This window comes from Marmota flaviventris, chromosome 11 (assembly GCF_047511675.1).
Source record: "Marmota flaviventris isolate mMarFla1 chromosome 11, mMarFla1.hap1, whole genome shotgun sequence".
Classification (NCBI taxonomy): Eukaryota; Metazoa; Chordata; class Mammalia; order Rodentia; family Sciuridae; genus Marmota; species Marmota flaviventris.
Genome location: NC_092508.1, coordinates 1,180,882 through 1,208,301, shown reverse-complemented (window position 1 = coordinate 1,208,301; position 27,420 = coordinate 1,180,882). Strand labels below are relative to the sequence as shown.

Genomic DNA, 27,420 nt, shown 5'->3' with positions numbered 1-27,420 from the left:
TCTGTGCTGGGAAATCGTGTGCAGAGTTCAGCCCAACACTCAGGCTTCCTCTTCCTCCCCAGAACCCGGCCCAGGGCCAGAACCAGGGGGCAGAAAAACAGCCCAGGGATGCTGCGCCCAGCTGGCATGGCTGTGTGGGGTCATCTCCTGTTGCCAGGGTGCTCAGACCAGAGAGACAGGCGTCAGGCCCAGAGAGGACAAAGGCGGCCCGTGTGGGTGGCCCAGCCGCTCTCTGAGCCGACCTTCCCTGAAGACTTGCCCAGACTTCAGCTGATCAAAGGGTCTCAGGACTCAGCAGAGCAGAGCGGCTGCCAAAGCACTCTGCCTTGGAGTTGAGTGCCCTGGGGCAAGGGTTTGAAGAGGGGCACAGGACCACCCTCGAGAAGAGTGGCCTCCATGTTCTGTGTCCTGAGAACCCTGGGGCATCCCACGCCCACCCACCAGTGCACCCCAGAGTTTAGACTTCAAACCCTGCTTCTCTGAACTGGGGGCCTGGCCCAGGACTGGGACATTTCAGAGACCTACTAAGTGTTCCAGCCAGGCAGGGACCAGTCTCCACTTCCCAGAATCCATACGGGAGCCACCCTGAGGGGCTGTGCTGGGCTGAGGTCCCTTGGAGGGACCACAGATGGCCTATCACTGTGTTTCCCAAGCGTGAAAAGGAGGTGGAGAGCGCCCCGGCACCTGGAGGCTGTGTCCTCAGAGGCCAGCAAAGACCCCTGGGCAGCTTCTCCTCCTGTTACCAAGCCCTGCAGACCTGCTCAGGGCCTGCTTCCTTCCAGCAAGGATCCCAGTCATCCTTTGCAGAAAGATTTCTGGTACGGAGGTCCCAGCCTGCTCCCCTGCTGCCCAGGGGCACTGGACTGTTCCTGGGAGCCACTTCCTCTCCACTGGACACATCTTCCCTCAGGCTGCTGCCGGCCCTTTAAGGTGTGGGGACCTATGTCTTCTGCAGTCCCCCAGGACACCACACCTCCTGCGTGCCCAGCTGGTCAGTGCCATGACCTGACCCCACCTCATGCCCTCTGACCCCAGCTGCCTAGATGTACTGCTCCCACCCCCGTGCACTCCACTGCCACCAGGACTGACCCTTACAACAGGACATCCTGCAGTGACGTCATGAACATGCTGGAGAAGCAAGACTTTCTGGTCTCTGGGAGTGGGCTTCCCAGAAGTGGATCCAGAGCCAGGTCACAGGGGCAGCAGGGAAAACATCTCACTGAGCTCAGCACCTCTCTTTGATCTTCCTGGAAGATGGGGACATGAAGCTGAAGGCCAGCCCACCTGTGGCTGGGACTGTTTCTCCTCTCCAGGGCCAGCCCTGGCCCTGCCTGGCACTCCCTCACGGGTTAAGGCTAAGCACCCTGAAGCCACCCGACGCCAAGGAGACCAAAGGGAGAAAACAGCAACAGCCCCTGACCCTCAGCCAGGGAGGGAAGGCATCTGGGGTCCTGCACCAGCCACACATGTGGCCCTCAGGTCTCCTCACCCAGGGCCATTCTCCAAGAGGCCTGTTCCCCCTGATGGAATGGGCACAGAATGAGCAGTGCTTCCTCTCTGGGGGCCAGTCCTGAGACCCGCGGGTGGCAAGGCGCCAACCTGGCAGGTGGTGCTAAGGATGTTCTAGGGGAGGGGTCACTGGGCCAGCACCATAGCTGTGATCATCACATCCTTGAGATTTGCTGTCCACAGGTCCAGAAATGACCTGGACACTGCCCCTGCCCTGAGGACTCACTCTCTCATTAGGATAAAAGGAAACCTGGAACAATGGGTTTCCCTCACATCTGGATTCCTAGAGCAGCTGGGTCCTCCTGATGCCGCTGCCTGTGGGAGAGGTCAGACTCCCCAACCTCAGGGAGGCAGGGAGCCTGGGAAGCTGTGAGGGAGGAGGAGCCAGGCAGGCCTCAGGCAGGTGAAGGGAAGCCCGCCAGGCCCGGGCAAGGAGAAGCTGGCCTGAGCATGCAGCACAGGGCTCTGTAAGTCACAAAAGTGACACAGAGGCGGGACAGTGGGGGAGGGCAGATCTCCGCCAGCTACCTCTCAAGCAGTGACTCAGTTCTCTACCCAGGGGGCAGTCTTCTCTGGGGGTGGGGCAGGGAACCCCAGCTACGGGTACTAAAGGTGCCAACTTTTGTGTTCTCCTCCCATTTCCAGCGATGGGTTCATAGACTGGCCCAGGTCACGGTGGTCTCTGGGACCACAGCATGGAAGAAATGGAGAAGCCGGTCAGATACCAGCACCAATTAATGGGGGATGCCTTGGCACCCTCACTTCCCTTTCCACTGACAGCTAAGGGCACTGCCTACTCTGCCGGGAGCCCACCCGCCCTCACTCCTCCACAACCTGACCTGTAGGTCCAACCCAGCCCTTCTCCAGAGGTCACTGGCCGCCACCGGCCGCCAAGCCTACAGACCCTCCTCTGCCCCGTCGCTTTTGTTTCTCGAGCACCCAGAGTCACGTGGAGGGGACCAAACACCGCGGACAATCTCCAACGACTGCCTATACGCAGACTTAAGAGCCGGGGAGGGCTAGTTTCTTGGCCAGTTTCCCGCGAACAGCTCCCACCCTCCCCCACAAAAAATCAGGTGTGAACTGGGGCGAGGAAAGGCTCCTGGAGAGGACGGGGGAGAGACGACTGGCACCGCGTGCAGGCGAGGAGGCCGGCGGCGGACGGAGGTGCGCAGCGCGGCAGAGGCGAACGGGCGCTGCGGGAGCCGCCGTGCACGGCGCTCGGCCAGGGTGCGTGAAGCGGAGCAGAGCTAGGCATGGGGAAGCCGGGAGGGGTGCTGATTTCGGCTGGGGGCGGGGAGGACCCTGATTGGCGCGTGGAGGGCGTGATGTCACGTCCGGCGGGGGAAGCCCTGCCTCAGCGGCCCCCCCGCCCACGCCCCCACCCCCACAGGTGGTGTCTCCGCCCTGGGCGCTGGGTATAGGGGCCTGCCCTCGGGGACCTGGGACGCAGCCTTAGCGCTCGCAGGGTCTTTCCGCTTCACCCCAGAGATCAGTAGATTTGCGCGGGCAGGACGGGCCTGCGCGTCCTCTCCGAGCCAAGGAGCGCAGCGTGCGCCCGGATCGCGCCCCCGTGCCGCGCCCCGCCCCGCCCCGCCGGGTGCTCCCCTCCTCCCTCCCTGCGCTCCCCGCCCCGCCCCGCCCCTCTCCGCGGCCGCCGAGGGGCCGGGCCGGCGGCGGGGGAGGCGCCGAGCTGGGACTGCGCGCTCGCCCGCCGCGCTCTGGGCGGCCCGACCGAGCGGCCGGACCTCGCGCCCCGCGCGCCCCAGCCGGCTTTTGTTGTCTCCGCCTTCTCAGCCCCGCCGCCTCGGGACCGCGAGCGGTGCGCGCCAGGACCTTGGCTCTGCCCTTCCCGGGCGGGGACTGCGTGGGGCTAGCCGGGATCCGAGAGAGGTGCGCGCGGGCGGCCGGGGGCGCCGCCGGCCCCGCCATGGATCTGCGGGCCCGAGGCTGGTGGCTGCTGTGCGCGGCCGCCGCGCTTGTCGCTTGCGCCTGCGGGGACCCTGCCAGCAAGAGCCGGAGCTGCAGCGAAGTCCGCCAGATCTACGGGGCCAAGGGCTTCAGCCTGAGCGATGTGCCCCAGGCGGAGATCTCGGGTGAGTGAGAGCGCGGCGCAGGGCCCAGCTGTGGGTCCCGGACCCCAGCGCACCAGAGGTCTCCCCTGCGCCCCCTGCCCTCCCTCTCGTCTGCACTGCGCGACCCAGGCGCTGGAGCCCGCCGCCTGCGCCCGGCCGCCTGGGCTCCGAGTGACCCCCAGCGCCCCCCCCCCCGCTCGCCTTTACCCCCACGGTCCTCTCCCCATACTTCGGCTTGGCCTGGTCGTCCCCCAACCCCCAACAGGCGTGTTGGTCCCTTCCTCGAGTTCTTCTCGCTGCCCCCCCCCCCCCGCACGGAGCGCTCCTTCCGAGCAGCCTGCTCGGCCTAGTGTGCTGGCAGGGCGGCAGTCCCAGTCGGGGCAGCGCGCCGGCCACCCTCGGCCACCCTCGCCACGGGGCGAGCGGGAGCTGCGGAACGGGCTGCCTGGGCGCTGCCGGGTCTCGGCTCGGTGGGGCTTTCGGGCGCAGATGACCGTGATCTAAAACTAGACTCCACTGTGGACCTCGCCGGGAGAGTCAGGGGTCCTGCCCAGGCATTCCCGCGGATCCCCAACAGCGACCGCCTAGGTGGGTTTTGTGGGCAGATCCTCTCTTGAGTGGTGGTGGGAGAAGTGATGAGCCGGCTGTGCGCTTCTGTGCGACCCGGGCCGTGGCTCGCAGGGATTCCTGCGAGGAACTTGTGCCCGCTGGAGCCCAGCCCCCGCGAACGGGTCCTCGCGGCACTTGGGGCCGCCCGAAGCCGCGAGCCCAGCTGCAGGTGGTCGGCGCCTTGGATCCCGCCCAGGGGCCTCGTCATCTCTTTGTAAGAAGAGCGGCCCTCCTGGCGGCGGCCTCATCCCTGCAGCTGCCTGCTGGACTGCCCTTCCCCTCCCTTCCCTGCCGGCTGGAGGAGCTTGGCGGACAGAATTGTATGTGAGCTTGGGACTGTGGGACCCTACTGTGCTCAGGATCGCCCAGATCCCAGGCTTCACAAGAACATGAGGAGCCTCCCTAGGTCCACGAAGCATTCTGGAGCCCGGTGACCAGGGTAGAGCAGGCCAGGGTCCTCTGGAGACCCTGGGGGTGAGGACGTGCCCTGGAGGGGCTGAACTCAAGTGGTGACCTGGGGAGTGTGGAACCACCACACTGTGGCATCCTGAATGAGAGATAAGAGCATCCTCCATGGCGTGGAGGCAGAGGAGGCAGCCAGGCTCTGGACCTCTGCCTCACAGGAGGGGCACAGCCCACAGCCTCCGCTCAGCCTGACTCTGTTGACAGGGCCCCTCTCGGTCCCCAGGACAGGCCTCCTGTGCTCCTCCTGGAGACAGTGCCTGTCATCCTCAAGCGTGCCTCCTGTACCTCTCTGGTTCTGTTTGTCTGAGAGGTGGCACACCTGGGTGCCTGGCAGCACAGGGGCCTGGCACAGGCTGGCTAGTGCTCTGCCCACACAGGAACTTGTTCCCATCCTGGCCTTTCTGTGGACCCCCCCCACACACACACACCCCAGTGGCTGAGCAGCGGCTCCCTGACGCCAGCCTGGGGGCTTGGAGGGTGTTCTCCTGAGAAGCCATCAAGCCACAGCCCTGGTGAACACATCCATGCCCCTCAGCTGGCGCCTCCCCAGGGATCTCCTGAACTTGCTGCTGTTCAAAGTTAGACACAGAGTGGCAGAGTGGGCAGCTGCCAAGGGCAGAGAGGGCAGGCTGGAGAGGTGGGGTGGACTGACCTGGATGTTGCTGCCCAGGTATGGGGAGCAGTGGGTTAGGGATGCAGAGCAATTGCCTGATGTCTGTGATGGGTGCTGTCCCTCAGCCTGGACATGTGGCTGCCTGCGCTGTCTCCAGGGTCACACTGGCCGTGGGCTGGAACCTGCTCTGGGCTCAAGTGCATCCTCCTGCGGCATGTAAGATGGGGTGGGCTTTGGGCTTTTTGTCTCTGAGGGCCTGCCGCTCTCCCCAGAACCTCCATGACTGTACCCTGCTACGGTCCCCAAAAGATGAGAGCACTCCGCGAGGCACAGGACCGTGGAGAGACTGTATGTGCCATGTGAGTCGAGGGGAACAGGGTGACCTCCCAGGGGAGTGGCAGTCCTAGGGACAGCCAAGCCCACATCCCCTCCTGCTCTGTGCCACCAGGCTCAGCCTCCTAGGACCGGGCGCCCTCTGGTGGCTCCTGGTGGCAGGGTCCTCCCGGGTGCCCTGGATCCTGGGGGCCAGCGCCTTACTGGGGAAGAGGTCTCTCCTCAGAGGATGTGGGCCTGAAGCCGGAGGCCTGCTGGTGTTCCCACTGGGCTCAGGTGGCCCAGCCTTTGGAGGGGCACCCACACCTCCCCAAGGTTAGGAGGAGGAGAGCAGCCCATGGCCATCGGTGGCCTCCCAGCTGAGAAGGGGACACTGTCTGAGGAACTGGGCTCTGTGGGAGGTGTGGTGTACTTTGCTGGACAGCCTGGCCAGGCGCTGATGACCACAGCTGCCTCTGAGGAAGCAGGCTTGGGGTGGCAGCCGAGCCAAGGCCAGTGCAGCAGGCAGCCCTCTGGGCCCGGGTGCTGCACAGAGGGTGGAGCTGGCAAGCCTTGCTGAATCACGGCCGCGGCCAGCAGGCTCTCTACCTGTGCTGGCAGGTTGTCTCGGGCCACAGGTGTTCCCTGAGCACCTGCCCAGCCTCCCGTCTCTGTGGCTTGTCCTGTGTCTGCTCATTCACTGGGGTCCCTGGGGGCAGGGACGGCCACTGTCTGGTTCTCTGTTGTCACCACTGAGCGGTACCTGGCTGCTGGCCCTAAGTGGGTTCTCAGAAGACCCCTGTGGGCACGCTTCTCGCCCACCATGCTGGGGTGGGTAGGGTGGATGGAGGGTGACTTGGAGTGCATGCAGCCTTGTTGGCAGAGGAGGGTGGGCCCAGAGGTCCAGTATTGGGATTGGAGGTCAGAGGGGGCTTGCAGCTGTCCTGTGACTCCCCTGCTCTGGGATGGCAGCCTGCCTGCCAGCCTGAGGGGCTCCCACAGCCCTGGGCCTGCACAGGAACGGACTGTGCAGCCAGAGCCAGGATGGCGAGCACAGGTTTTTGAGGGGAGGATCCCACGTTCCAGAAGAGGTGGTTCTGGCTAGTCCCAGAAGCCACCCACATCTGCTCCTTAGTTGAGCTTAGGGTGCCACTCAGAAGCTACCTGGCCCATTGCCCCTCCCCAGATTAGAAGGTTCTCTGTGCCCTGTCCTTTCCAGGCACAGAAGCCACCATGTGGCTCAGCAGGGGTCTCCAAGGTAGTCCTCAGTTTCCGCTCTGCAACAAGAAGCTGTTCATCAGGCCCAGCATGAGGACCAGGCTTTGGGGCACCAGGGAACTGCCATTCAATAGGGCCATCTGCACAGGACAGGCTGCCTGTCCCTGCAAGTGGGGCCCTCTGCTCAGCCTCCCGGGTCTCTTCTCATCACTCACGAGAATGTGAACAGCCACAATTGTCCCAAGGTTGCCAGGAGAGGAGCAGGCAGCCTCAGGCCCTGTCCCCACTCACCCCAGAGGCCTGAGGAGGCCGGTGCAAGCCCTCTCGGGTAGCAGTGTCCGGAAGCTGACAGCACTCACCATGCCTGTCTTCCGGTCACTGTCTGGTCAGCATGTTGTAGAGAGGGCCTGTACAGACCCATTTCACACATGAGGGAATCAAGGCCCCGAGAAGCCACGTAACTTTCTTGGGGCTCAGGCTGATTGACCCCAAGGCCTTTGGCACTAACCGCTGCCCAGTAAAGCAGCTCAGCCTGCCCTGTCCCTGGCTCCGTGTTTTCTAGAAGCCATTGAGCCTGGAGGCCTGAAGTGGGCTTTGGCAGCCTGGGCCCTGGAGACACCTGGCTGCCTCCCCACTCAGCCCGCCTTGGGTGCCACCACTTGGGATTTGGAACTTGTTTTGACAGACACCCGCCATCCTGCCTGGCTCCTGCCAGCCCTCAGGTGGAGGCCAGCTCTTCAGCTGTTTTGGACCAGCCACTCCAGCCCCAGCCAGGAGGGCCACTTCTGAGCACCAGGGTGTGCCCAGAGGATGACCCAGCTGTACTGCTGGCCAGCCCAAGGAGACTCCCCCAACAGGTCCCAATCAGGGAGATACCAGCTGCCCCAAATGGGCAAGGTCCCCAGGAAGGGTGGACAGACGTCCTGTTCATAAGCGGCCAAGCCAGGGAAACTAGATGGGTTGGTCTGTTGGTGGACTGTGGCCCACAGTGGCTCTAATGCTGGTGCTAACTAGGGACAGTGCAGGTCTGTGGTCACAGGCCTGCCTGGAGGGACCCAGGGCACAGAGCCAGGAGGAGGGGTCAGTGAGTGTGTGAACACACCTGTTGGGACCATGGTGCCCACAGCTGCGGCAGGCACTGGTGAGGACACTGCAGAAGACAGGCTGGCTCAGGGCCCCAGGGCGTCAGGTCTGCCGTGCCCTGGGCTGTGTGTGCTAGGCAACGAGAGGCTGCCACTGTTCCCCCCAAAGCCTGGCTCCGAGTGACTTCAGGTCAGGACTCAGGACCCTTTCAGGCCCACGGAGGGGGCCAGAGGGATTCCTGTACCCAGTCCTAGCCTGGCCCAGTGTCTCCTGGTACGGACCCCAAGCCGCCCGTCCTGGGCACAGCCCTGTTCCATGAGGGGCCCAGGCTGGGACCCCTGCCCCGAGCCCAGCGCCTCCCCTGGTGCCCACGGCAGCCAGACAGGCCTGGGCAGGTGCCGGAGCTGCTTGCAGTCTGTGTGGGGTGCTGAGGCATGGTGCATGGGGATGCCCCGTCCTGAGTGGAGCACAGGGCAGCCAGGCTGAGGGGAGGGCTGCCCTGATCCCCAGAGAGCAGTCCCGGGCCTCCCACCTGCTGGCCGTCCTCAGCGCCCGTGCTGGGCAGCCGCGGGCGAGGGCACAGCGACAGCAGGGCTTCCTGGGTGGGCTTAGGAGCCCTGGGGCCAGGCCAGCCTCAGTGTCTCCTGTGGGTCAGCGTCCCTCCCAGTGGCTCCTGGCTGCTCACCATCCGGGTACACATACCGTCCCTCTAAGTAGTCCTCTGGTGCCCTCTGAGGGCCCACACCCAGCTCCTCGTCCCTCGGGACCTCATCCTCAGCAGTGTCCCTGGCCTCTCAGACACACTTGGGCTCTTGTTGACACTCCCCACTCTGGGCAGGCCTCAGTGCCCTTCAGGGTGGGGATGTTCTGAGCGCCCCTGGTGTGCCAGGCAGGGGCTGCCATAACCGAGCTGGCACAGCCAGGAAACTGCAGCCTCATGGTCTCCCAGCTTTGCAGGCTGGAGGTCTGAGACCCCGGGGTCGGTGGGTGGTTCCCCTCTGCCCAGCTCCTGGTTGGCTGGCACCTTGGCTTGTCAACCTACCTTCCTCCTCACAGGCTCCTCCCTACATGCATCTGTCTCCAGGTGTCCCCTCCTATGAGGCCATCAGTCCCCTTGGGTCAGGGTCCAGGGAAACTAGATGGGTTGGTCTGTTGGTGGACTGTGGCCACCAACATCCTAACCAGTTACATCTGCAAGGACCCCGTCCCTAACGTGGGCCTATTCTGGGTCCTGAGGTGCCATTCAGCTCCCCGTGAGGAGGGTGCTGAGCCCGCCTCCATCTCGCTGGAGACTCTGGACTCTGGGTGTTCATGACTGTGGCCACCTGAGGACAGGGCCCGGCCTCTGCTGGTCTCTGGCACCCAGGCCCTGGTGACAGTGTGGGGAGGTGGCCCCTCCCTACCTGCTCCTTGTCCCGCACACCCACAGCAGTCTGGGGCACAGCCTGGTCCCTGCCGACCGGGAGGCCTAACCCCAGCCCCCTTCCTCGGTGGGCCTGGGCTTCCCCCTGTCAGGGTCAGGTTGCTCTCTTTCTCAAGTCCTGGCCTGGTGGTGCTCCCCCAGTGACCCGAGCTGGGCCTGCTGACCGGCATGGCCCAGAGCCAGCAGGGGCGGGCAGTGAGGAGCGGTCTGAAAACCCGTGGCGTGAGCCCTGGGACGCAGTGGTGTCAGCCTCGCACAGGCCCCGGGGTCCCCACCCGGGAGTGGGAGAGCCTTCAAGCCAGCCCCCTGCTCAGCCCTCAGCTGGACTTTCCGGGGAGTCTGTGTGGTGCGCAGCAGAAAGAAGCCCAGGGCGTGTGGGTGGCGTCCTCTCCTGAGGTGGACTGGCCAGGAGGCCTGCTGCTCACTCGGGGGAACGCTCCCTGGGTTCTGAAGGCTTGGCGGGGTGACAGGGCAGTCCCCAGGGCCTCCATATTCCTGCTCCTTGGCCGCCTGGCCTGCCCTCAGCCCCCATAGGCTCCCAGAGGAGCAGTGGCTCTGGGTTCATGGGGGAAGGAGAGCCAGCACAGAGAGGCCACCCGCTGCGAGCTGCCCACAGACCAGGCCTGGGTAGAAGCAGACAGAAAGCCAGGCCTCTGTAGGAGGCCGGTGCAGGGTGGGGAAGGCCAAAGCAGAGAGCGGCGGCCCCCAGGGTCAGCCCATGGGCTCTGCCTTGCCAGCCCTGCAGCTGGGCAGAGAGCCCAGCCAGCCAGGGAGGTCATGGGCGACACACGGGCAGGATGGCCGGCCAGCGGGTCAGAACACAGAAGGCCAGGCCAGCCGACCCCCAGCCAGCCACACCTAGGTGGACCTCCTGAGGTCTGAGCTGGCCCTTCCAGTGGTTACCAGATAGCTGAGCCCTGCTGTCCTGCCTCATCATGGGGGACACGGGCGAGCTGGACATACTGGGAGGCACGGGCCTCCAGCCTTGTGCCCCTGCAGCCCCGAACATCTAGCTAGAGATGTGGTAGGGTGGCCTGGGCACCTTCTGTACCCCCAGTCTTGCCCACAGCCCTGGGGACTGCCCTGGGACGCAGGGTGTGGGCACAGGCCTCCCTCCTGGGGACACCAAGGCCTTGGGCTTGGCTCCACCCTCCTGGTGGACAATGTTGGACCATGTCCCCGAGACACAGGGACAGCTGTCTGTGGGTGCCCGTCTGCCCGTCCTGTGTCTGGTGCATCCTGGGTGTCTGAACTGTCCCTGGGTGAGCCATGTGTGACGTGCCAGTTTGTCCTCAGGTGTCTGGGCCATGAGTGCCCCTGACGCTGTTGGGCCCCCAGGATACCTGTGGCTGTCCGCCAAGCCCTGGGGAGCAGATGATGCCACTTGCTGCCAGGGTTGGCTCAGGTGCTCACACATCTGTGCTGGACCAGGGCTTTATAGGGCAGAGGAGCCCAGCACCACTCGGCTGGCAGAGCTGGGCGCAGCGAGCCCTTGGCCTACGTCAGGCACCCTCCCTTGCAGAGAGGCACCCCCAGCTGGTGCTGACCGCCCTAGTGGTGGGGGCTCTGGGCGTAGGGCACCTGGTCAGGCACCCTGCACGGGTCCCCCTGGGGCCACTCCCCACCAGGAAGTGCTGCCCAAGGGCCTCAGGCATCTCGGTGGTAGGCACAGCCTGCTCTAGGCCTCTGTCGCATGGTGGGCTCCGGAGAGGGACTCAGGGAGGCTGGATGAGGGTCAGGTGGATAAGCAGGTGGTCACTCACCTGGGCACAGCTCAGGGTCAGGGACAGAATTCAGAGATGACACAGGTGGCTGAGAAGGACTGACCCCTAACTGAGGGGCACCTTGGTGTTCCTGGGCCTGGGACTCAACCAACAGTACCAAAGGCGATGTCACTGTGGCCGACACCACAGCATTGAAACTAGTTCCCCTGCAGCCCTCACCAGAGGGCACGGGCCCAAGGTACAGAGGTCAAGCCGTGCTGGGCCGCGCGCGGGGCGGCCAGCCTGCGTAGCCCAGTGTGGGGCTGAGCAAGGGGTGTGCTCCCCTCGTGGAGGGGCACAGGCCTCAGAAGCACCCAAGGTTCCCTCCTGAGCACCTGCTGTCTGCAGATGCCCCAAGGGTGTCTAATGCCTCAAGGGTACCTGAGCGCCCACTGTGTGCCGAGCGCTGTTCTTGGTGCTGAGGTGAAGCCACCGAGAAGGCGCTCCCTGGCGCCCTGCAGTCAGCACCAGGACCGCGGAGCAGCGGAGGGTTGTGTGAGTGTCCTTGCTGAGACAGTGACCAGTGTTGCAAAAGGAAGGGAGTGAACCTCAGTGTCTGTGCTAGGCTCACAGTCACACACCCACCTCGTGACACAAGCCCTCCAGCTGGGCAGGAAGGAGCCTGCCTGAGGACAGGCTGGACCCCAGACGCAGCCCAGCCACTGTCCTGCCCGGCCACCTCTCCAGTACAGAGGAAGGGCCCAGCCCCAGGGCTGCCTGTGTGGGTCTCCGCCCGCGGGCTGCTCGTGCACCTGCCTCCCCGGGAGCCTGCGCACATGCTCTCAGAGTGGTGGGCCGCAGGGTGTACTTGGCACGTTCTGGGAGAACACGAGAGGAGCCGTGGGGGAGGGAGGGGAGGCGGGAGAGGCTGGGGCGGGCCGGTGGGAGGCTGGAGCAGGAGGCTGTGCGGCCCCCTGTGGCCTGCTCCAAGGCCACACTGCAGAGAGGAGGAAGGAGGTCCACCCTCAGAGGGGGCCTGAAGCCCTCAGCACGCGTCCACCCCTGGGGCTGTCCTGGAAGGGGTGGGCTTCGCTGGGCACAGAGCAACAGAGGTGGGGCCAGGGAGAGGGCCAGACTTGGTCCTGGGCAGGCAGGGGCTGAGGGCGTGGTGGCCAGAAGCAGGGAAGGACAACTGTGACCACAAGTGCACTCTGTGTCAGTGTGGGTGCCCGGGGGATCCCCACATCTGTTCCTGCTCTGAGCAGCCATGAGTCCAGTGGGAGCTGCTCCTCCCCCAGAGCCTCTGTCTGGCGAGGCAGGATGGACAGTGAGTGTGCTGTCAGGAAGGAGGACCTGGTGGCTGCCCAGAGGAGGTGGCCAGGCTGGAGAAGGCCAGGCTCGTGGCTGTGGGCCAGTGGTTTGTGCTTGTCCATGTCAGCACACTGACTCTGGGATCCGAGGATAAAGGCCTACCAGGATAAAGCCACATCCTTGGCTAAGGGCTTCTCTCTTAAGGATAGTGGCTGTTCTTGGTGGCCATCATCCTAGCAAGGAGAGGATCCTCAAAGGAATCCAAAGCCCAATCTCCTGGTCCAGCTTGCCTGCCTGGACTCCAGTGCCAGCTCTGAACTCATTTGCTGAGTGACCTTGGGCAGATTACTGAACCTCTCTGCACCTGTTGTGTGTCATATGGGTGGCACATTGCTGAGAGAACACAAGAGGAGCCGTGGGGAAGGGAGGGGAGGGCGGTAGGAGGAGGCCTGTTCTTTTTCCGAGTCCTGTCTTGTCCGTGTAGGGCGGTGGGGCCAGTGTGCATCTGTCCAGGCTGAGGAGCTAGGAGTCTGGGAGATCCTGGCCACTGTCACCACACTGCTGACTCCTGGAAGTCACCTGGGTCACCCTAACACGCATTGTCGACACTGCTGTTTGTTTCGCCGGGGGACTGACTGCCAGGGCCCTTCGGAGTGGTACTCACACATGTCCCTGGGCACAGTGGATTGGGGACATGTGTAGCAGACCCTCTGGGGCCAGCATGGAGGGTGGGGCTGGTCAGGAAGGGAGCGCAGGGTAGGAAGGGACAGGAGACAGTGCCGTGCGGCCTGGCCTGGGTGGCATGGCCCGGCCACTTCTGTGTGCTGCCTCTGACCCCATGTGGGGACGGGCTGTTCCCTCCTCTCAGCTGTCCTCTGGGGCTGGATGGGCCTCCCTGAACCATGGGCCCCCCTGCCCAGCTGCACCACAGATCCAATGTCCGGGTGCTGGCGTGCCTCCGGCCTCCGTGGGGACATCCAGGTGCAAGCCCTCAGCCGAGGCGTGGGGAGGGAGCAGCCCCAGCTCCCACCTGCTCCCAGGACCCCCAGAGCCCCCAGAGGCCAGGTCCCAGCCCTGAGGGAGTGGGACAGGCAGCCCTTGTGCTCCTGGGGAGGGCCCTTCCTGGTGGGGGCTCCTGCAACCTTGAGGAGCCACTGGTGGGCACCCCATATGTCCTTGAGGTCCCACCTGAGGGTGCTTCAGGTGAGCTGCTCTGGCCCCCAGTGAGGTCCACTGGACCCTGGTTTTACAAGGCAGGCCTCATCGCCACTCGGCAGTGCTGGGCCCCAGCCCTGGCCAAGCCTGGCACTCACTCCTGGGGATCAGCATCAGCCCAGAGACGGCGACCACGCAGCCGCCACGGGACACTGCGCCTGGGCCTGTCTGTGCCTGGGTCCTACCTGCCTGTGGGCAGGCTGAGGTGGGGGAGCCAGGGCTCCCCGGTCCACACCGCCTCCAGCAGCCTCCGCAGGGTGTGAGGACCAGGCCCGGAGCCACAGAGGTGTGTCTGTACAGCGTGGGGCTCGTGACTCTAGGAAGGGCCTGCCCGCACGCACCCCACAAGGACAGGTAGACACAGGACAGTCCATTAAGTGGAGATGGGTGTGACTCATTCTGCAGCATGACACGTCCCAGGCATTTTAATTCCAAATCAGGGGCAGTTTCCAGTGTGAGCATGCCCACGAATGTAACTCAGTGGGTCCCAAGTGTTTTGAGGTGACTGAGGGTTGTCTGCTTTCCCCGAGGTAAGCTGTCCACCCCGGGAGGCTGGCCACCTGGCCTGTTTTTTGAGCGCAGTGCAATGGCATGAAGCACATTCACGAGCTGTGCGGTGTCACCACCATCCAGATGACTCGTAAAACTGATGCTGCCCCCGTTAAACACAGGTGCTTGTTCCCCTGGCCAGGTCCTTACAGCCACCATCTGCCTTGCGCTCTGGGGGCCTTGTGTGAGTGGAGACATCCAGTGCTTGTCCACCATCATACTGTCCTTGAGGTCCATCCATGATACAGCGAGCGTCGGGATTCCCTCCTTTCAGGGCTGAATAGTATTCCATTCTGTGGATCTACAGTTTGTTCATCCATTCAAGGGCTGAGTGACGGCTCTTTCCACCTCTTGGCCCTTCCTTTCCAGTGCTGTACCCTAGTGTTCAGATGTCTGTCCAGGTCCCTGCTATCAATTTTGACACTAAAACTTTATTCATTGTTCATCTCAAATTCAGAGGTCTCACTGGTGCCAGTGCTGTTATCAGCCACCCTTCCCTAGTTGTGCCTGCAGGGTGGGGCCGGGCTGCGCTCAGGAGCCCACACACCTGCCTGCCTGGGCGGCCACCGCCCCGGGCCCGGAGACCGCCCAGGCCTCTGCAGCCCCGGCATGTCTGCTCCTGCTTCCCCTCGCCTGCCTGCTGAGGAATTCCCCGGGATGGAACCCCGGGAGGGAGAGGGGCTGTGTGTCTGGGCCACTCCTACAGTGGCCTTGGGCACACCTTGACACACAGCTCATGGTTGAAGAGGATGTGCAGAGTGCCTCTTGGTGGGGCCCTGGGGACCTCCCCTCGCAGTTCCCAGCTCCCCACACCACAGGCTGCGAGGGACCTTCGAGGGGGCACCTGCTTGAGGGGAAGGGGGGTCTGAGTGTGTGGAGGGGCCTGGTCCCCCAGTGCCCACACGGGGTGTACACAAGTGCTCAGCACCAGGTCCCGCCAGGGCTGGACAGAAGCCAGAGGAAGGAAGTGAGCTTCCCTTGGCAGAAGGAGGGACCCAGGAAGGACTGGTGAGCCAGCCCAGGGGGAAGGAAGGGGAGGGGGGGAACAGGTCAAGGCTGTGGGGGAGGGGTGGCTGGACAGCCGGGGAGTGGCCATGCCCCAGCCTTTCACCTGCACCTGCTCTGGGCTCTGACGCAGCCCCGTCTGTGCACATGGCTGTGGCCTTTCAGCACCCACAGGGCAGACGTCAGGCCCACACTGTGTCCCCTAATGCAGCTGCAGAGTGTCCAGTGTGGACACAGCAGAGGGAGCAGGATCCGTCCATGTGTGGGCCTCCTCAGCTGCCCTGTGTCCCAGCGGGGGGGGGGGGGGAGGCAAGCTATACCCCGAGAGCTCTGCAGTGTGCCCACTCTTGCTCCCCCACACCTGAACCCCTACCCTGCCCCTGCTTGGCTACTGGGACAGGCCCCAAGGGAGTGCCCCCAGGCTGCTTGGCCGGGGAGGAGAGACCAGGGCTGAACTTGGCCTGTGAGTGGGCTGCCCAGGACACTTGGGGCTTGCCTCATCCCCAGTGTGTTCTGAGGCCAAAGCATGAGCCATGGACACTGAGACAACTGGCAGCTGAGGTGGCCTGCTGGGGGGACCTGGTGCAGCGTGGCCTGACCAGGGGCATCCTGTGCAGGTAGCAGGAGCTAAGAGGACAGCCTTTCATGTTGATCTTAGGGGGTCTTAGGTGTGTGTCCAGCCTTGGCAGGGGACCTGTGTCTCCAGGTCAGACTGCCAGTAGGCTGAGAAGGCACCGGGACGGTAGAGGCGTGTGAAGGGGTGTTCTCCCCAGCCGGTGGAGACAGGGAGCAGCTGCTGGGATGGTGTCCCGCAGCCGCGTGGGGAGAGGACAGCTACAGCATAAACCTCACAGGTGGGAGGGTTACCTGGCGGATGTGGGGTCTGGTATTTTTGAGGAAAAGCAGATGCGGATATTGGGAGCAGGTGATTATGGAGGGAGGTCCAGGTGTCCTGGGACTGGGGCCGGTGGAGGCTGTAGGGTACCTAGGTGGCTTTCTGAGTGCCCAGACAGCACTAGGGATCTGCTTGAACAGCAGAAGAACTCTCTCATGTGGTCAGCTGCCACTCACCATCCAGCATAGATACCTGATCCCACCCCTCCCCTCCCTGGAGGCGCCTGGCTCCAGGGAGCACCTGGCGGGGGCGGGGCAGCGCCTCGGAGCTGGGCGGGAGGACTCGGGGCGGCCAGGCGCGGCCCGCGGTTTCCAGGGAGACGGGCGGCGCCGACGCAGCGGGCGGGCTGCGGGAAGAGGCGCGTCCCCGCGCCAGGAGCCGCCCTCCGCCGTGCGCGCCAGTGCTGCTGCGGCGCTGCCCCTGGCTGCGGTGGCCACCGAGTCTCCAGTGTCCGCGCCCGCCGGCCCGTGTCCCCCAGGTCCTTCCAGCGAGTCCGTCCGGCTGCTCCGCGTTTCCCCGGCCGGGCCCCTTTAGGCCCCACGCGGCCTCACCCGGAGCCCCGCGCCGCCTGGACACCACCGCAGCTTCTGGGGACGACCGAGCTGGAGCCGCCGCTGCCGGAAGGGGGTTCCGAGCCTCGGCCCGGAGGCGCCCGCCGCCATCCCCATCCCAGCCGCCACTCATCTCCACCCCTCCTCCTGGCCATCCGCACCCGCACCCGCTGTCCCTGTCACTACCTCCCCAGTCCCATCTTCAGCCCCATCCATCCTCGTCCCTCTCCATCAGGAGCGCGGTCGCTGGCCTCCGGGTCCCCTCCATCAGCCTCCGCAGCCTCGCTGCACCCGGCCACCCACCCCCTCTGCTGCTGGCAGTCGGCTCCCACTTCACCCTGTCCCCATGTCCCTCGCGGTCGTACCCCGCGGCGCCCCGCCGCTCTCCCCGCCCCCATCCTCCCTCTGCACCCCTTCCTGCCGCAGCCCCCCTTCCTCGTCCACCCAGCCCATCCCCCTCCGCATGTCGCAGCCCCGGGAGCCCCCTCCCGGTGCCTGCCGCACCCACTGCGGCAAGCCCCTTCCCCGCCAATCGCGGCGCCCTCCCGCCCCTGCTCTGCCGCAGCCCCCGCCCCGGCGCACGCCGGCCGCGCCCGCTGCACCAGCGCCCCTCCCCGCTGCACCGCGAGCGCGCGCGGCTGCAGTTCCAGACCCTGTACCTGCTCCCGCTCCACGGCCCTCGGTCCGAGGGCGATGGCGGCGGCGGTGACAGCCCCTGGTGTCTCGGAGCCTTGGTTCCCCGCGGGGCAGCCTGGCCCTAGTCGCCCCTCCAGGCAGTGGCGGGTGCCTGGAGCCCCGCAGGCCTGGGAGCGAACACTCCCACCGAACGCAGAGGCGTCAGCTGTGGACTCCCCTCGGTGATGGAGGCGCTGCCCAGCGGAGGGGCTCCTTGGTGATGCTGTCATTGGGTGAAATAGGGGCGGGGGCTTTGGATCGTGAGATTGTCCGGGAGGGAAGCAAAGCACGTTTGGGGGTGCAGACAGGGATTGAGGGGTGCTGTTGAAGCCATTTGTGAGGAGTGGAGGTACCAATTTGTCTGTCTCCCGATGGGTGCTATGGTGCCTTCCTGGTCAGACAGCCCGTGCTCAGGTAGGACCCCCACAGGAGCAGGCCAGAGGTGCAGGCTTCTTGGGGAACAGGGGCGAACACAGTAAAGAGGTTCCCCCAGGAAACCTTGGCCATGTGTCTCGTGCTCCCACTCCTGGCAGGGGCAGGCTGTGGCACGTGGGAAAATCCTTTGGATGGAGTCCAGGGGCAAAGTGGGCACCCGCAGGCTTTGGGAAGAGGACTTTTGCTGGGGAGAGCCTCCTGCCCTGGTCAGTCAGGCAGAAGGCCACTGTGGGGATCCAGAGCTTGGGGGAGGGGGGTCTGCTCCTCTCCCTTGGCATGTTTTGCTGTCCACCCTGATCTGTGAGTGCAAAGCGCCTGGGGGTCTCCGCTTCCTGTGTCCACCACCCATGTGGAAGCTTCTGGAGGAAAGGGCTTGGCCAGGCGCCATCTCTCTGCAGTCTCCTTGGGAGGGCTCCAGGGTGCCCGAAACAGGCAGCTGCCCACGTAGACCAGGATAAATGAGGCCATGTCCGGCATCGGATGGCGACCCTGTCGGATGGCAGTCTTGGCTACAGCGTGTGCTGACCACGAGGACCATGGGTGGGCTGCTCATGCCCAGAGACACGGGGTTGGAGCAGCCGGGGCAGCAGGGTCTGGCCTAGGAGGTGTCTAAGCCGCGGCTGGTAGGGGTCTTGCCGAGAAGCAGCCTGGGGTGACCCCATGTGGTCTGAATATGGAGGGAAGAGAACCAGAGGGCAGCCGGGGTGGCTTGGAATCAGGAACCAGACTGTGAGTCTGAAGAGACGGGTGGAAACAAACCTGCCAGGAATAACACCCCACCCCCCAAAAAAACCAAAAACCTGGGAGTATCAGAAAAGGGAAGTATCCCAAAGACGAGGAAGAGAAAGTTCTAGAAGGATGGGGTAGAACAGATTCAGCCAAGGGATCAAGAAAGAAAAAAGATCAAGGGACAGGTTTCGGCCCAGCAGGAGGCAGCGTGAGAGCTGGACCCGTACAGAGGGAGGGGTCTTTGGGGGGATGGCTCCTGGGTCTGGGAAGGAGGGCTTCTGTGGACTCACTCTTCAGCCTGACGGCCAGGCAGTGGGGACGGCCAGGAGGTGGAGAAGCAGACACGCAGGCACACACTTCAGGGCTGAGTTGAGAGAAGCGGGTGGAGACGTGGCCAGACAAGTCAGACACAGGTCACTGTCATCCAGCTGGCACCCAGCCCTCTCCAGACAGCTGCCCCCAGTGCCACAGCTTGTGTTCCTGAAGGTTCAGGGCTGCCTCGGGGACAGACATCCAGATTCGCCCACGGGTCAGGGTCTGGCTGGGCCAGGGCTCAGCACACAGGACGGAAGCCTTCTGCGCAGCGGGCCTCAGGGGTGGCCTGGCCCAGCCTGCCCGGGGCCCTCAGGCCGGCGCCCAGGCTCTGGCTCCGTGTCTTCACTCCCGTGTTGTCCGAGGAGGGAGGGAGGGACGGGGGCTGTGCTAGGGCGGCCGGAACATCGCAGGTCACCGGGCCGGCTGGGCGAGGTGGCCGGGCAGGGCCAGGGCTGCAGAAGAGGCTACAGGGAGGGCCCTGCTCCTGATGGCCGGCCAGCCATGCCCAGGAGACCCTCCCAGAACCTGTGCAGGATGGGGGAGCACCAGTGCTCTTGGGCTCCAGTGGCCTGGCCTCACCTCTGCATCCACCTCCTCCTGGCTGCAGGTTGGGTGGGATGGGGTCCACTAGGACCCCAGCATTCGGGAGGGAGAGCGCAGTAGTGTGGTTTCCTCCTGGCAGCCCCAGTCCTCGGGCCTCTGACCTGTCTTGGCCCAGCCTGAAGGTGCTGGCCTGCCTACCTGCAGCACATGCCCAGCAGCTGGCCCGGGTGCCCTGGTACAGCTGAGCCCAGGGTGTAGACTTAAGGCCCATGCTGACACCTGCAGCCTCCTGCCCGAGGCACGCTCCCTGGCTTGATGTCCACCCAGCTCCACCAGGGGCCCAGCCCTCGGGGTAGACTCCCCCAGGTGCTCTCCCCACCCCTCCTGTGGAGGGGGGACATCCTTGCCCAGCTGAGGCAGCGGGGCTCAAGACCGGCCCCTCAAGTAAACATGAGCCGTCCTCACAGTCCCGTAGCGGTGTCCCTTGTCTGCCGAGCCCAGATGGCCATGGCCATGGATGTGGGGGAGCTGCGGTTTCTGCAGCCTGAGTCGGGAAGGCGCCGGGCCCACTGAGTCAGGGTCAGTAAGACTGCAAGAGTGGAGGGCGGCACTTGGTGCTGACGGAGATTCTGTGCCTCATCCTTCCCACTGGAGGGGACCGGGGTGCCCTGTCCACCAGGCTCTGACAGGGTGGACCTGGGACCCCAACAGGCCCCCACCTGAAAGGCCTGGCAGCAGCTCAGACCCCTGCCCCCCAGCAGGCCTCTGGCTTAGCAGGGTGTGGCCAGAGTGGGCACCTAGCTCCTGGCCCTGTCTGCCCATCAGTCCTGTCCCTCCCCAGGTGGGAGCTTGATGGCATGCCCTTTCCTGGACATGGCCCCTTCAAGGAGCAGGCACCCCAGGTGGGGTGAAGGAGGGTGTCAGGCAGGGGCACAGGTGGGGGCCTGGGAGCAGCACTGCTCACGTGGTCAGCATGTGCTTCTTCCCGTCCAGCCTCCTCTGAAACACCCACCTACAATAGCCCCCTTTCTTCCGAGACCTGCTTGAACCGGGGGTGTCCCTGAACAAGGACACCACTTCTCCTGTTCTCCTGCCAGCCTTGCTCCCCCTCTCTGAGCTCTTGGCTGTGAGGTGGAGGCTCCCTGGGGGCAGGGGGGCAAGAGCCTCAGGACGGGACAAGTCGGGGTTCCAGGCTGAGGCGCCAGCTGTGCTGAAGGAGGAGCCGCCCGTCCACACCCCAGGAGGGCTCTCCTGGCCCCTCTGCCCCCACCAGGCAGCCTGCACCTGCAGCTCGTGACCATGTTGGGTCCAGGGCAGAGGCCACAGCGGGAGCCCAGACGGTCTGGTTGCCTCCACTTTCAGCTTCCCCTGGGTGCCCGTCCTTCTGGGTGCCCGTCCTTCTGGGTGCCCGTCCTGAGCCCTGTGCAGTGTGGCGCCTGAAGCCAGGGCTCTGCAGGGTGAATTCAGCCTGACTGCAGACGCCTGACTCTCCCGCCCCAGCTGGCTTGGGGGGGAGGCAGCTGCCCCAGGCCCTGCAGGTGGCCTGAGCCCCTCTTGTGGCTGGCTAGAGGCTAGTGGGCCTCTCTGTCCACATCCGAGGCTCAGGTCCCGGTCGGCAGACCTCTGGGCCCACCTCCCAGCAGAACTGCACCTTCCCGTGCCCCCTCTGGGTCACCTTGATGCCCTCTGCCTACTAAGGGACGGGCAGCTGTGAGCTTCCCACCCTCGAACTTGGGTCCCCAGACCCCTCCCCACTCCCTCCTGGACGCAGGGGTTGGGCCTGTTCCTCCCATGTCTTCCCATGACCCCACTCCGCAAGGGTCACAGCCACACTAGGCTGGCCCCAGCACCCTCCAGTCACTCCTCCGCTGGTGGGTGCGCACCATCCCACTGGCCCTCCCTCCACCCCGACCCAGGAGGGCACCAGGGGAGCCCCACCAGGTGGTAGTGTGGCCTGGTGGACAGGCCCAGGGGCCCCTGGAACAGAGTGGCCCAGCGGGTGTGGGCCTGAGCCCAGTCAGTCTGAGCAGCTCGGTCTCCTCACGAGGCCAGGAACCTTGGTCCTGGTCTGTACAGCAAGGTCCTTTAAAACTGGGTCCTGGGGCCACGCACTTGTCCCTGGTATTAAACAGCCGCATGGGCACCGTGGGCTCTGTGGGGCCAAAGCCTGCCCTCGTCCCCCGGGCGGTTGGCGGTCATGCTGTGTGGCACCGTCCTGATGGTGCTGCTGGAAGCTGACGCCCAGCAGAGCAGGGTACCGGGTACCCAGAGGGCCCCGTCAGGGCCGCCGTCCGTCCCCTCCACAGCCCGCACCCAGGTGCTGTGGGGTGTCTGCCTCACTGGGCACTCCACGAGTTCTGGTCTGCCGTCCTGTCCAGGAGAGCCCTGGGCAGCCTCGGCCCCTTCTCGCCCTCACACCACCCTTCCCCACAGGGGAGCACTTGCGGATCTGCCCCCAGGGCTACACCTGCTGCACTAGCGAGATGGAGGAGAACCTGGCCAACCGCAGCCGCACAGAGCTGGAGACGGCACTTCGCGACAGCAGCCGGGCCCTGCAGGCCACACTGGCCACCCAGCTGCACGGCATTGACGGTGAGTCTAGGGTTGGCGGCACGCTCCTTCCTGCAGGGTCTGAGCCAGGGGCTCTGGCAGGAGGAGGGAGGCAGAATGAGCGCCTCGGAGCTGGGACTTGGGTATCGCTATCAGGAGAGGGCTGCCCTCGGGTGGGGCCTGAGTGGGGGACAGACGGGGCTCAACTGCAGCCTGATCTCTGTGCTGGATCACGACACTCAGAGCTGAGGCTTCCGGGGTCTGAGCAGTTACAGACCTTAAGTTCTACTTCTAGAGAGAACGGGGACTCTCCAGGCCCCATCCTGGGCACATGGGGTACAAGGGCATTTCCCCAAACTGTGGGGTCTGCAGTACACGCTTGTACCTGTCCCCCCACCCTGCCAGGATGTGTCCATCGGAGGCACATGGGGCCTCTGGGGCCCAACCAGCCTCTGCAGCCTGGCATCTGGCTCTGATGACCGCACGCACAGTGTCTCCCCGCCGGGCCCTCTTGTCCCCATGGGCTGCCAGGGTGTTGGGTGGATGGACAGAGAGCAGGACCTCTGAAGGCCGCCCCGCGCTGTGTGCAGGTCACTTCCAGAGCCTGCTGAACGAGTCGGAGCGCGCGCTGCAGGAGGCCTTCCCGGACGCCTTCGGGGGGCTGTACACGCAGAATGCCCGGGCCTTCCGGGACCTGTACGCCGAGCTGCGCCTCTACTACCGCGGAGCCAACCTGCACCTGGAGGAGACGCTGGCCGAGTTCTGGGCCCGCCTGCTGGAGCGCCTCTTCAGGCAGCTGCACCCCCAGCTGCTGCTGCCCGACGACTACCTGGACTGCCTGGGCAAGCAGGCCGAGGCGCTGCGGCCCTTCGGGGAGTCCCCGCGGGAGCTGCGCCTGCGGGCCACGCGGGCCTTCGTGGCGGCACGCTCCTTCGTGCAGGGTCTGGGCGTGGCCAGCGACGTGGTCCGGAAGGTGGCCCAGGTACACACGTTGCTAAATGTCCCCGTGCCCTGCCCCAGACTCGGCCCCTGGCAGCTCTGCCCTGTCAGCTGTGTCCCCAGGCGTGAGCTCCACTCTGGGCCAGATGGCCAGCCCACTTGCTGCCCAGTCCTGTCTTGGGCCAGGCTGCGCCCTGGGCAGAAGGGGAAGGGCCGGAGGCCTAGGGCAGAGGCTGGGCCTGGCTGGGGGCTCGGGATCCACTGGGGGTCCGACACACTCGTGCGGCTGACACGGGTGGGGCTCTGAGGCCTAGGCAGGCCGCCCTGGAAGGGCAGAGGATGCCTGCTACACCCCTGCAGCCCTGGATGTGAGCTGCCCCACCTCCAGCCAGGGTCCTTAGCGTGTCACCCCACCGCTGAGCCTCGGGTTGCTCTGTGTGGTAGGGCTTTCTGCGTCCCACCAAGGGTCGGTGACGATGGTGTGCTGGGAGTGGTGACCATCCTGTCGCCTTCCGGGACCTGTACGCCCTGCATGCCCAAGCTGGCTAGGCACGGTCCCCCGTGTGTCAGGCAGAGTTGGGGTCACCTCTGACTCCATGCAGAGCCCGCCGGGGCTTGGTCATGGCTGCAGCTCACCTCGTCGGCCGGGTGTGCTCAGGTAGCCTTCGCTCCCCAGGTGCCCCTGGGCCCCGAGTGCTCTCGAGCTGTCATGAAGCTGGTCTACTGTGCCCACTGCCTGGGGGTCCCTGGTGCCCGGCCCTGCCCCGACTATTGCCGAAACGTGCTTAAGGGCTGCCTGGCCAACCAGGCAGACCTGGACGCCGAATGGAGGAACCTTCTAGGTGAGCCCCTGCCTGGCCTTGGGAGCTCTCCACTGTGGACCTGGGAGGCAGGTGGTCCCTGCTCAGTAGGGAGACCCAGGGCCAGATCTGGGTGGGAGTGTGGGGTTGAGTGTTCCGATTGGTATGTGACCTGGGGGAACACTGTGGGATCCTAGTTCCTTGTCCTGCCCCACTGAGCAGCCTCCAGCACATGCATGAGCTACGTACAGGCTCTGACACGTGGGAGCTGGCACACACACAGGCCGGCAGGTCCGTGTGCTGTCACGTGTGTCTATACACCCACGTGCTGCCGTCGGTGGGTGACCCAGGATGCCCAGGTCCCTCTGCTGGCATGTGAGTCAGCACACACACCAACACACGTCAGCCTGCAAGAGCAAGGCGGGCGTCAAGTGGGTGGGAAAGGTGCCCACACCGTGGGCATCACACGCAGTGCCCGCGCGTACGTGCCGACGCCTGTGACGTCACGGTGTGAGACAGAAACTTACCAAACGTGTAAGCTCTCAGTGCACACGGCCTGCACAGGTGGGCGCGTGTGGATGAGGTGGGCCCAAGGACCACAGATGTCCTCTGTTGGCATGAGCTTGTGCCCTGGGTGGGCTGTGGGTGTGTGCCTGCCGAGTGCTGGGCCCCCACGGGGAGCAAGCCCCTGGAGCCCTGCTGTGGACCCGCACTGACCCCTGCCTGGCGTGTCTGCGCGGGTCAACGTCTGTCCAGACTCCATGGTGCTCGTCACCGACAAGTTCTGGGGCCCGTCGGGAGCAGAGAGCGTCATCGGCAGTGTGCACATGTGGCTAGCAGAGGCCATCAACGCCCTCCAGGACAACAAGGACACACTGACGGCCAAGGTTCGGGCAGGGGCAACCAAGAGCATGGGGGGGGCGCGTTGCTGCTGTGGCCCACCTGGGCCCGAGAGTCCCTGCTGGCCTCCAGGACCTCTGTGGTGTCTATAGGTCATCCAGGGCTGCGGGAACCCCAGGGTCAACCCCCAGGGCCCTGGGCCTGAGGAGAAGCGGCGCCGGGGCAAGCTGACCTTGCAGGAGCAGTCCCCGACAGGCACGCTGGAGAAGCTGGTGAGCGGCCGCGCCCCTGCCCTGAGTGTGGGCAGGGCAGGGTGGCTGCAGGCTGCCCAGTGACCTGACTGCTGCCTGGCAGGTCTCCGAGGCCAAGGCCCAGCTCCGAGACATACAGGACTTCTGGATCAGCCTCCCAGGGACGCTGTGCACTGAGAAGATGGCCATGAGCTCTGCCAGTGATGACCGTTGCTGGAACGGGATGGCCAAGGGCCGGTGGGTGCGGCCTCGCTGGCCGTGTCCTGCACGTGGCTTGCAGCAGTACACAGGAAGCGGGGCGGGGGGGGGCACGCCTTTGCCCAGACACTTGAGGGTCGAGACCCCACACTAGAGCTGTGTGGCTGCCACTGGCCCCTGGAGGGCCGCTGGGTGCCTCCAGCTGGGGGTCTTGGGCCTGGGGGGGCAGTGGGAGCGTGTTCTGCTGGCATGGGCCCCTTTGCAAGATGCAGTGACGGGGGCTTTGCCTGATCTGCCTCAGGTACCTACCCGAAGTCATGGGTGACGGCCTGGCCAACCAGATCAACAACCCCGAGGTGGAGGTGGACATCACCAAGCCAGACATGACCATCCGGCAGCAGATCATGCAGCTGAAGATCATGACCAACCGGCTGCGTGGGGCCTACAGTGGCAGTGACGTGGACTTCCAGGACGCCAGTGAGGGTCCCGGCCCTGACGGTGGGGCTGGGCGCTGATAACCAGGGGTCCCAAGGGCTGTGAGGGTCTGCTGCTGGGCGGGGACACCACGCCTGTGTCCCTGCAGCGGCTGAGGCCCGGCAAACCCAGGAGGGCCAGTAGCACTGGACCACAGCAGTCACACTGGACCTGGGCCACACCGAGAGCCACCGGGTCCCTGGACACGGGGTCTCTGGGTAGGGGCGGCTGCTGGAGTCCCCTCTCCTCCCCAGGTGATGACGGCAGTGGCTCAGGCAGCGGCGGTGGCTGCCCTGACGACATCTGCGGCCGGAGGGTCAGCAAGAAAAGCTCCAGCTCCCGCACGCCCTTGACCCACGCACTCCCCGGCCTGTCCGAGCGAGAGGGGCAGAAGACCTCGGCCGCTGGCCGCCCCCAGCCCCGTGCCCTGCTCCTGCTCCTGCTCCTGGTTCTCGCGGCAGCCAGGCCCCGGTGGCGGTAACTGCCACGGCCCAGGGACGAGGCCAAGGACAGACTTTGCCAAAACGCAAAACAGGATATTTAATTCCCCTTGGCCTGCAGAGGCCCAGGGTAGGACGAGGGGACAGTGGCTCTGTGTGCTGGGCAGGGTGCGTGGGGCCCAGCACCCAGGCCTGGCCTCACCTGCCACCCTGGCTTTTAATTTTGTATGAGGTCCTCAGGTCAGCTGGGAGCCAGTGTCCCCAAAAGCCATGTATTTCAGGGACCTCAGGGACATCTCTGGCTGCCCACACCCCCCCACCCCTCCCAAGGCCCATGGAGGAGGTGACCCTTAGCGACGTCCTGCTGGAGACCTCGAGCGAGCCTGTGCCTTCCTCGCTGCCTTCTGCCGGGGACTCTCTGCTGGACCTCCCTGGCTTCACATCATCAAGGCCCAGCCCTCCGCACCCCCAGGGTGTCGGGGGCCCCTGACCATGCTCTGGCAGGGCCTCTGAGCTCATGCATGATGCCTCCCACCCAGTGGGGCTCTGAAGCCAGGGCCCACTCTCCCTGTGTCGCCTCAGAGTCCCAGTGGCTGCAGGCCACCCTGGGGGCCGTGCCAGCACAGCCATACCCCAGCTCTGCTATGTTGACCTTTTGCTCGTGGGTGGGGTGCTGTCCCCACCACCCAGGGAAGCAGAGCGCCTGCCCCTCACTTGTGCTCACATACGCAGGCCTTCTGGGGCCAGGTCTGCAAGAGGAACCCCACTTCTGGGGAGTAGCCAGCCATTCCTACCCCACCCCACCCAGACAGGATGGCCCTGGGGCTGCGGGCCAGGGCAGCAGGGGCAGGGGCAGGCATAGCCTGACAGTCGAGGGCTTCTCCAGCACATGCACATTCAAACACTTCCTTCCCTGCCCCGAGACCTGCACCTCAGTCCTCCTGAAGCGTTGGAGGTCCTGGAGCCCGGCTTGGACCCTGGGGCCCTTCAGTGGCCCTGGACTGAGTGTGCCCAGCTCACTGAGGGCATCGGGCCCTCGGGCATGGGCAAGTCCTCCCCGTCTCCAGGCCCAGAAGCCAGCAAGCCCTGGAGCAGGGACTGGCGTCCTATAAGAGGGGCCCCTGCACGGCGAAGGACGACAGGGGGCGGACACCGAGTTGCCACAGCCAGGGACAGTCGTTCCGACCCACACGGGCCTTGAGAAGGTCACTCAGTGCTTCTTTGATCTCTGCTGCCGGGCCGGGGGGTCTTCCCACCTGCACAGTGTGGGAGGCTGTGGGTGCTGGTCCAGCCCCTTGGCACAGGGTGGGAGACTCAAGCTGGTCCTTGGACGTGTTGGGTCAGGCCCTTGGGACCCCTGCCCTGTAAGAGCCCCGTAAGTGCCATGCAGGCTGAGGTGGCTGGAGCCGACCCAAGCCCTGGGACAGAGGACCCAGTCCTGGGAGGCAGCAGTGACACTGCCCGTGATGGCCAGGGGTGACACCCCGCACTGCCCCACATGCTTCTCTGGAAGGGGCAACCCTGAGCAGCCACTGGTCAGGGCAGTGGCCCAGCCTGCTGTGTCCTTCCTCATGAGGCCCCTGGTCACTCAGTGCCAGCAGGTCGCCAGGTCACATGTGTCGAGTCCTTGTATGAATAAAAGGCTGGAGACCCACACAGGACAAAGCCTCATGTGTTGCTCTGAGCCTGCCTGGT

At 65.1% G+C, this 27,420-nt stretch overlaps 1 protein-coding gene across 2 annotated transcripts; it reads left to right on the top strand.

Moving 5' to 3' along the window:
- The first annotated feature begins 3,190 nt into the window (after positions 1–3,190).
- Positions 3,191–27,379, top strand: Gpc1 (glypican 1). Of its 2 annotated transcripts, none has more exons than XM_027951763.2 (9): positions 3,191–3,605; positions 21,667–21,825; positions 22,374–22,765; positions 23,399–23,564; positions 24,279–24,409; positions 24,515–24,634; positions 24,717–24,850; positions 25,113–25,288; positions 25,540–27,379. In XM_027951763.2, the coding sequence occupies exons 1-9, from the start codon at positions 3,440–3,442 to the stop codon at positions 25,764–25,766; spliced, it is 1,671 nt and encodes a 556-aa protein (XP_027807564.2). In that variant the 5' UTR covers positions 3,191–3,439; the 3' UTR covers positions 25,767–27,379. The 2 variants fall into 2 exon arrangements, with proteins under 2 accessions (XP_027807564.2, XP_027807563.2); XM_027951762.2 differs by having other exon boundaries at positions 25,113–25,309.
- Positions 27,380–27,420: the final 41 nt, after the last annotated feature.

Excerpts from the sequence above, each read along its gene's own strand:
- Gpc1 (XM_027951762.2), top strand. The coding sequence starts at position 3,440 with ATGGATCTGCGGGCCCGAGGCTGGTGGCTGCTGTGCGCGGCCGCCGCG. Across the intron at positions 21,826-22,373 it reads CCAGCTGCACGGCATTGACG|GTCACTTCCAGAGCCTGCTG; the intron begins GTGAGTCTAGGG and ends CGCTGTGTGCAG. Across the intron at positions 24,410-24,514 it reads AGGACACACTGACGGCCAAG|GTCATCCAGGGCTGCGGGAA; the intron begins GTTCGGGCAGGG and ends TGGTGTCTATAG.